The sequence below is a fragment of the Auxenochlorella protothecoides genome (genome assembly GCF_000733215.1).
Source record: "Auxenochlorella protothecoides strain 0710 unplaced genomic scaffold scaffold13, whole genome shotgun sequence".
In the NCBI taxonomy this organism is placed as follows: Eukaryota; Viridiplantae; Chlorophyta; class Trebouxiophyceae; order Chlorellales; family Chlorellaceae; genus Auxenochlorella; species Auxenochlorella protothecoides.
In genome coordinates, this window is record NW_011934200.1 from 2,692 (window position 1) to 11,973 (window position 9,282).

Sequence of the window (9,282 nt, forward strand, 5' to 3'; positions counted from 1 at the left end):
GCGAGGATGTCAGACCTCAGTTGGTTGACGTAGGGCACCCAGCTGGGCAGCTGCACCCTGGGGATGACGACAGCCCATCCTGCGACCACCCCAGGGACGACCTTGATACCAATTCCTCCTTGGGAAGGAGGTTTCCAGAATGGGTGGGTACTCTTCGGACACCAACGGCACTGTGAGGGGTCCTCTGTAAAGTGGGGATCCCCTGAACCCCAACTACTGAATCCGGCACCGCCTCCACTTCTGCGCATTTCATTTCTCCCCCCCGTCGTTCTTGTGCTTCAGTTGAGGTAGCAAAATAATCACGTACATATCACCCCCTTCCCACCCCCCACACACCCTCCTTTAAGCTGCTGCTGTGCCCAGATCCCGACGTCTTCCGCCACCGGTTCCAAGAATCGCATCCTCTGGTGTTCGTCCCCGTCTCAAAGTCGATGGTATACATTCGAAATGGCTCAGTGAGACCATGGTATTGATGTGGTGGACTTTCATGATCGTCAGTGCCTGGTCGAACCAGGTTTGACTGCTGCCCAGGCAGGACAGGTCAGCACCGACTCCGAAGGGGACCCGACCTGTCCATAAGGCTGTCGGCATGGTGCCCACCCCTTTCTCGATGAACAAGCTGCCTATTATCATTACAGGACGGTCTGAAGAAGGACATCAAGGGTAGTGGCCTTGTTCGATGCTATTGAGCAATTGTCAAGGTGAGCATGGAGATTTGGGGACGGACTCTTCTACCCATTTTTGCTCGGCGTGGGAGTATTTTCACTCTTTACGCGACCACCTACCTGTCGTTCCGACGCCTATATCGAATTTATCATCCCACAGTAGAGAGTCGTGTGGGGCAAGTACGCGTCAAAGCCCGTCTTCTGCCGAGACTCCGCCCACATCAGACCCAGACGCGCCACGTCATCGTGAGTACCCAGAGCACACAGATTGAATTACTGACTGAGGAGACTGGTGGTGTCTCGTGGGGATCCTGGTCGGGAGCCGGTGACAGTGTGTTGTGTGTGTGAAGTCCTGGCATTCGCCCACACCTCGGTAGTCTGTCCCTTTCATGGATGTGGTGGCTCCGCATCAGGACCCCTACCTGCCACAGGAAGCTACCTGGCAACAAGGGGCTGGGGCCGAACGACTGGGACCCGTCACAGGGGACAGGGTGGACCAAAGTCCAGTAAAAAGCCACAAGAGCGTGCAAGGAACAGGTCCCGGACCTGCCCAACTACGAGGAAATGCATGTTCCGGCCAAGCGTAATCTGCTGTGGACGCAGCACCTCCCAGAGGCGGCCGACTGGAGGCAGCTGCTGCTGCCACAGGAATCCGAAGGTGAGGGGGTGTATGGTAGAGTGTGCCGCTGTCCTCGGGAAGGTAGTGTGGTTCACCGCTGACATCATCAGGACGCCCAACTGTTAGGATGGTGGGATGAGTAGAACAATTGTCTGGGTGCAATCCCTTGTATCTGTTGCCAGCCATGTCGCTCTCTTCACCCCGCCCATTCTTTGCAGTGGCTCTGGTGCACATACCCTGTCCCTCAACGGCACCTATGGTGCCCCTTACGGCGTCGCGGCGGCATTTCCTCCGGGGCTGGCGCTTGACTACGGGCCCTCCACGCCGCGACCAACTGCCGCCTCCAGCCAGGTGATTCGATGCGGATTAAGGAGGGTGATCACCTGTGGCCGCATTGGGGGTACATGATGAGATGGTTTTATTTTCGTGATGTGTGTGACATCTGGGTCTGGATGACACAAGGCCACTTGACAGGATCAGTTGGCGAGGAAGAACACCACAGATCCGTGGGCATGGTACCCGCATTTGTAGGTGCCGCTGATGTGCAAGCTGCTGGCATTGCAGGAGGCCACGCAGGTCGCCGCGACTGGGCCGGGAGCAGCTGCCATGGGCGTGCCTCCGCCGCCTGCCGATGCACCTGGCAAGCAGACTGGCGTTAACTTGCCAAAGCAAGGGAACAATACCAGGGTGAGTCTGGGGGCTGATGTGGATGTGACTTTGTGGTGCTCTCCCTGGTGGTGGTTCCGCAGTCTGTTAACATGGTGTGGCACGGGTCTGTGGTAGAGGCCTGTGCCTGTGCTGCAACACCAACACGCCAACCTCGTGCCTCTCCTGTCGGTGCACAGGCTGTCGCGCTGTATGAGGCCGCCCGAGAGAGGACGAGGGAGTACCGAAGGGCCGAGTGGGCGAGGAAGAAGCTGGAGAAAATAGAGAGGAGGGTTGCGATCAACAAGCGCATGGACGCGGAGTGTGCGGGTTTATTTCAGGAGCTCCGTATTGTGCGCAGGGCCAGGGGCCGTGGCGGCAGGGGCGCCAAGGGCCAGAGCGCCGGTGACGGGAGTGGCGGCGACGGTAATAGCGCCAGCTGTGGCGCCAGCGTGGGTGCGGCACCCACCCAGGCCGTGAAGCGATTGCCTTGTAGATCCCCACCACATCTCATATTGAGTCACCCTTGCAAATCGGTCATGTTGGGGTGCGGTGCTGTGTTCCTCACCGTATGGCCAGCCAAGGGTGGAGCGCGGCGTGGATAAGGATGGAGCCAGGCGCCCTGGAGGCCTGCCTCGCTCTTTCGTGACAACATTTCGAGGATGCCTTTCAATGCGGCCCTTTTTATCATACATGGTGTATGCGACGGGGCGCAACACTCCGAGGGGGATCTGTGTGAGCGAGCGTAGCCTTACGATGGGCGCGCCATACGGACTGCACACCATCAGAGGGCCCGCGAAGGGCACCGTCGCACCGTAAGGCCCCGGATCCTATGTAGATTCATTCCATGAATTCACCATCCAGCATCGCTGCTGGCATGCATGATCTCCTTTCATGTCGAGCCACTTTCAGAAACGAGCTGTGACTAGGTTTGTAGGCGGCATGGCCTCATCTCGACATGCACAACTTTCACACTACAGATAGCAGGCTTTCGATGGGGCATGGATGTCCCTTTAAGTTTACAGTCGGAGATGGAGCCGACAATGTCATTATGCGATGTGTATCCATTCCGAAGCCACCAGAATCTGTACGAGTGCCCTCAGGACAGAGCGAGCGAGGGACAACAATGTGTTCGCTTGGCCCCGGAACTACCTCGATATAGAATTGGGTCCTATAAAAGCTATGCTGGCCTCGTCGTCCCTGGGGATGGGGCATCCTGGGCTTCGCCCTGCTTCGCGCACAGGTCCTCACCAGAGGGGTAGCTCAACCGTCGAATAGAAACCAGGAAACTGTTGATGGGTCTTGGACGGTGCAATCATGGGAGTGGCACATGTAGGTCGACGCGTGCTGTTCCTACGTTATCGCATTGTAGAAGGTGTCTGGCTTCCAACCCCAGGCTCCGAGGCTCCGTTCGCGCTATACCAGCCCCCCCCCCGCGCTAAGATCTGCACAGCTGCGGGTGCACCCCTTGCCGACGGTTGCAGCCGAGTCAGCGAATTCGGCAGCAAAGGATCCCCTCCGAGAGCTGTTTCCAATTCCTGAGTGAAGAGATAGGGCCCTGTGTTCGTCCAACGCGCCGTCTGCAGCCCTCTACGAGGCTCCGGGGCCAGTCCTCGGACGTTGATACGGGTCACTAGCAACCGTGCGCCGACCCGCCGCTGTGCACAACGGCCCCCTGTGGGCCTCTCCTTGGCCCTAGAAAGCTCCCCATAGGTGTGAGGTGTGGATGACAGTACGGGTTGCGCCGCGTCGGCGGTTATGCTGGCAGTCCATCATGTCGGCCCCCAGACGACAGGCGGTCGTGCAGCCCCGCTGCCCGATCGAGTCCCTGCGCGTTCCGCCTCCCCGAGCTCCAGCTCGAGCCATGCATCCCTCAAATCGAATCCCATCGCACCCTCCATGTCGCAGATCTTGGCCGAGCGACGGCCGGCCCCTGGGCCCAGTAGATACCCAGGACCACAGGCATGGGAGCCACAGGAACCTCCTCCACCCCCGACGGGAGCCAGGACGGGCGGTACGGCTCCCCCGATCGCCGCGCTGGTGCCGCGGCGGGCATGGCCCCCGACACGCCCTTTGCCCAGGGCCAGACGCCCCTGCGCCCCGACAGCAGCGCGGGCGCCTCCCCCGCGCCCTCGTCGCTGGGCCATGGCCCGGGCACCCCGGGCCTCCCCCCTCCCCACCCGCACACTGGGGAGTTTCAGGGGAGCCTGAGGCGTATGACCAACAACCTGATGGAGATGTTTGACCAGATGTCTAGCAAGAGTGAGGAAGGGCTGGGTTTGGGGGGGAGGGGATTCCCGCGGTGTTGGCGAGGGGGAGGTTGCAGTCACTGCCCCGGCCATTAGCGCGGCTAAGAGGGTGGCGAGATTGTCCTGTCCCTTCAAGACTCACGACCAGCGGCCCTGCTGATAGTCATCTGCGCCGCCTTGGTGCCAGCAGCTGGCTCAGCCCACTCCCAGTGGTCCAGCTCACCGATCGCTTCCCCTCCTGAACCCCCTCGCCCCCCTCCCTTCCCCCCCAGGCGTGTTGCCAAGCGGAGCGGGCGGCTCTGCCATCGGCCAGCGCGGTGACAGCGTGGCCACCATCGCCGACCTGGAGAGTGGCGACCCCAAGCCCGCGGGCGACGCCGAGTCCATGAACCCTGTTCAGATGCGGCGGCTGACCACCGGGATCGTGGACGTGCTGCGCCAGCTGCAGGCCAGCGGCGGCGCGGGCGCGGTGGAGGACCCTGAGATCGTGGTCGCCCGGCACCGCCTGGGCCTGGGCAAGGACGACGTGCTCCTGCCCGACAACGTGTCAGAGCTGAGCCTGGACGACAAATTGAGCCTGATCTCGGGCGGCACCTCCACCTCCGGCAAGGAGAGCTATTCCTCGCTCAACAGCCACACGGCCCTGCTCAAGGGCTGGGGCGGCCTGAAGACCGACGAGGATTACAAGGGTGAGTCGGGGGCCGGGGGAAGGGCGGGGGGGGTGAGCTGCAGGACCTGTCAGCAAGCGAGGGCCTCCATTTGTCAAGGGTTTTTTGCGTATCCACCTGTAACTGGTGGCCCTCGTTTGCATCAACACCACCACCCGCCCGTCGCCACCCTGTGCTCGTGCGATGCACTTTCTCCCCCCCCTTAGCCACCACCCCACCTCCGAACCTCCACAGGCGACACCGTGCACCCCTGGTATGTGGACCTGGCCACCCACACCTCCTCCCTCCGCGACGGCGACGGCGACGCCACGCCCAAGCCTGGCGCGGATGACGGCGACCACGGTGTGCCCACCTTCATGCAGAAGCAGCGCAAGATCAACATCTGGGGCACCTGCGTCGCCGTCATCTTCTTCTGCGCCTTCTTCTTCTACGTCGGCATCCGCATCAAGTACACCCTGGGCCTGGGCAGCCTGCTCTGGTGAGTTTTGCGGATGGGTGGGGAGGAGGGGAGGTGGGGGCTGGATGTCCCTGTCTTGCTGGCCTGGCCAAGGGGGGTTGTGGCGGGCCGGGAGATTAGGTGCCGGCGCGAGCGTCCCCCACCCGGCGCAGACCTTTCCCCACCCCCACTTCTTGCCCTTCCCCAACCTCACTCCCCACCCCTCACTGACCTCCCTTCCCCCCCACTCCCTCTCACACCTCCCTCTCCTAGGTATGGCATCTTGGTGCTGGCCGTGGAGATGATCGGCGGGCTGGCCCAGATGCCGTACGCGGTGTGCCTGACGATGCGCGTGGTCAACTGCCGCCCGCCCGCGCCCGACGAGAAGGGCGTGGTGCGCACGCTGGCGCCCTACCACATCCGCGTGCTCATCCCGTGCTACAAGGAGCCGCTGGACGTGGTGTCCAAGACGGTCATGGCGGCCCTGTTCGCCACCGTCCCCGCAAACTGCCAGCGCACGGTGTACCTGCTGGACGACGGGCGCGACCCCGAGAAGCGCAAGTTCATCCACTCCCTGCGCGTGCCCAACGCGGTGTATGTCTCCGGGCGCAAGCGCGCGCCCGGCGAGATGAACGGCAAGTCGGCCAACATCAACAACGCGGCGCGCGCGCTGTACCCCGGCGACGGCGCGGCCATCCCCCTGACCGAGGTGCTGTGCGTGTTTGATGCGGACCAGGTGCCCAACGCCGACTTCTACCAGAAGATGGTGCCCATGCTGGACGGCGGGCAGGACGTGGGCATGGTGCTGAGCCCGCAGACCTTCTACAATCTGAACCCGGAGGGCGACGTGTTCAACCACGCCAACGTGCACTTCTGGGACTACACCCAGCCCGGGTACGACGCGCTGGGCCTGATCTCCTGCACGGGAACCAACTTTCTGGTGCGCGCGCGTGCCTTCGCCGACGCAGGCTGGTTCCCGGAGTGGACGCTGACCGAGGATTTCGCGCTGGGCATCGAGCTGAAGCGGCGCTACTGGCAGTGCCGGTACGTGCAGGAGTACCTGGCCATCGGCGAGGCGCCCGACGATGTGCGCAATTGCTTCCAGCAACGCTCGCGCTGGTCCAAGGGCCACTTCCAGACCTTCTTCTCGCGCCACAACCCGGTGATCCAGAGCGGGCTCAGCCCCCTTATGCGCTGGATGTACGGCTCGGTCATCCTGGCCTACTTCTCCGCCTTCCTGGGCACGCCCCTGCTCATGCTGGTGCCCATGATCACCGTCTGGTTCGGCTCCTTCCCCATCGTCATCAACTTCTGGGCAGCGGTGTGCATCACGGTCTACTATGGGGCAACACTCCTCCTCAACTACTACACCCACTCCCTTGGGCATCTGAAGGTGCGGCAGTGTGTTGTTAGGTTGGGATTTTCTTTGGGGGGGGAATGGGTTTGAGGGGGGGACTGCTCACTAGACCTTAATATCAGAGGAGTGCAGCACCGTCGTCCTTGTCGATGCTGGCTCTGCACTGCCTCATGCACCTCAGACGGCCCACACCCGGCTCACATAACCCACCGGCTCACATAACCCTCAACTCCCCTTACCCCTGAACACGCACAGTCGATGTGGTTCACCGGCGTGTCCAACTGCATCCTGTGGTATGCCTTCCTGAAGGCCATGTACCGCTCCACCCTGGGCCGCTACATCGACGGCTCCATCGTGTTCAAGGTCACGGCCAAGGGCCTGCAGCGCATGGGCGCCCTCCCCCTGCGCGACGTCTGGATGGCCGCCTTCTTCTTCGTCACCATGATCGTCACCCTCATCTTCGGCCTGATCCACTACAGCCGCGGCCCCGCCTCGACCCCCCTCGTCATCTCCCTCATCTTCATGGCCCTGAACCTGGTGCCCAACTACCTCCTCCTCCAGGTGTGTGATGGGCTCGGTGGGCGGGGCTCGATGTGAAGATCAGGGCTTGTGCATTCAGGACAGGGTGTTGCCCCTGGCGATGCTCGGGGCTCGGTCATCGGTGCCCAATGCCTCGTCGCTCATGCCCACCCCTGCTTCCACCGCCATACCACACGCCCTCGCGCCGGCCACCCTCACGCCGACCACCCACCCACCGCCCATCGACCGCTACCCACCCACTCAACGCACGCCCCACCCTCGTCCCCACCCCCCAGTACGCGCTGTTCCGGCGGCCCGCCTTCTTCAACATCGTGTGCCGCGTGTGCATGCTGCTGATGACCTTCCTCACCATCTTCGGCATCGTTCTGGTCTGGGTGCTCTACCCGCGCTCCTACAACTTCCCCGCCGCCGTCAACTCCTCGCTGGTGTTCATGAACACCCAGCGCGTCGGCGCGCTGCCCAACGACCTGGGCGTCTCCTGGCGCGGCTCCGCGCTCACCCAGGAGGCTTCCTGCGTGGTCTGGGTGGCCTACAACTCCACGGTCAGCGGCAGCCAGGGGACCAATTTCCCACCGCCGCCCCCCGCCGCCACGCCCAGCGGCTCGCTCTCGCCCGGCCTGTCGGTCTTCCCGCCCCCCGCGACGGCGGTCAGCCCCGGCGTGGCGACGAGCCCCGGCGTTGCGACGAGCCCCGGCGTCGCGACGAGCCCCAGCGTGGCGACGAGCCCCAGCGTCGCGACGAGCCCCAGCGTCGCGACGAGCCCCAGCGTCGCGACGAGCCCCAGCACCGCGGCCTCCCCCCCCGCCCTCGATTGTCTTCCCACCACTGACCTCCACGCCGCCGCCCCCCGCGGGCCGGCGCCGCCTGCTGGACAACCCATTTGTCATCCTGACTTCTCCGCCCCCCGGCACCCTCCCCAGCGTGTTCCCGCCGCCGCGGTCGTCGCCGCCGCCGCCGCCCCCCCCGCCCCCACCCCCCCCGCCCGGCGGCGCTGTGGTCATCCCCCAGGCCTTTTTGCTGGAGTCGGGACCCTGGGACCTGGAGGGCGGCTGGGTCACGGGCATGGACGCGGGCGCGCTGAAGGCCACGCTGCCCATCGCCTTCTCCACCGCGGTCATGGCCTGGGGCTACGAGTCCTACACGGCCGCCTTCTCGGAGGTGGGTGCGGCCGACGACCTGCTGTCCAACATCCGCTGGGGCAGCGACTACCTGCTGAAGACGGTGCAGGCCGTGGGCGGGTCGACCTACATCCTGTCGCGCATCGGCAGCGTGGCGGAGGAGGAGCTGCTCTGGCGCCGGCTGGAGGACATCACCGCCCCCCGCCCCGCCTACGTGGTGGACATGGCCAAGGGCGCCTCGGATCTGGGCGGGTCGGTGGCCGCGGCGCTGGCCGCCTCCTCGGTCGTCTTCTCCGGGACGGGGGACACGGCCTACGCGGCCACGCTGCTGGCCAAGGCCAAGTCGGTGTACGCGGCCTCCACCGCTAACCTGGGCTACTACTCGGTCCAGGACTGGAACATCTCGGCCGTGTACAACAGCTCCACCTTCTACGACGACCTGGCCTGGGGCGCGGCCTGGCTGTTCAAGGCCACCGCCGACGACGCCTACCTGTCGGACGTCTACGACTACTACGTCAAGCACCTCGAGTTTGAGGCCGCGGTGTCCGACTTCAAGTTCGCCTTCGACTGGGACAACGTCTTCTGGCCCGCCAACGTGCTGCTGGCGCAGGAGACGGGGGGCGCCACCTTCCTCACCCAGTCCGAGCTGTACCTGAAGTCCTGGATCTGCTCCAACATGGCCGCCAACTACACGGAGAAGGGGCGCGCCTACAACGCCTTCTCCGCCTCCCTGGGCAGCACCATGAACACCGCCTTTGCCGCGCTGGCCCTGGCCGACGTGCTGGGCGACGCCCAGGCCGACACCGTGTTCACCTACCGCTGCTGGGGCCTGGCCCAGGTCCGCTACGTCCTGGGCGACTCGGGCCGCTCGCTGACGGTGGGCGTGGGCAAGAACCCACCCACGCGCACTCAGGACCGCGACGCCGCCTGCCCGGAGGCGCCACAGGTGCGATGCCGGTGGTCGGTTTTTTTGGGGGGGGGGGGG

At 64.1% G+C, this 9,282-nt stretch overlaps 1 protein-coding gene across 1 annotated transcript in view; it reads left to right on the plus strand.

Annotated features, from left to right (window-relative positions):
- Window positions 1-3,893: 3,893 nt before the first annotated feature.
- F751_1329 (Endoglucanase B) overlaps window positions 3,894-9,282 on the plus strand; it is a gene marked incomplete at both ends in the record, with an annotated part of 6,936 nt that continues 1,547 nt past the window's right edge. The window contains 7 exons of the mRNA XM_011398648.1: window positions 3,894-4,191; window positions 4,451-4,867; window positions 5,081-5,324; window positions 5,556-6,675; window positions 6,895-7,200; window positions 7,455-7,721; window positions 8,188-9,243. Coding sequence (XP_011396950.1) covers window positions 3,894-4,191; window positions 4,451-4,867; window positions 5,081-5,324; window positions 5,556-6,675; window positions 6,895-7,200; window positions 7,455-7,721; window positions 8,188-9,243 — 3,708 coding nt within the window. The remainder of the gene's footprint in view (window positions 4,192-4,450; window positions 4,868-5,080; window positions 5,325-5,555; window positions 6,676-6,894; window positions 7,201-7,454; window positions 7,722-8,187; window positions 9,244-9,282) is intronic.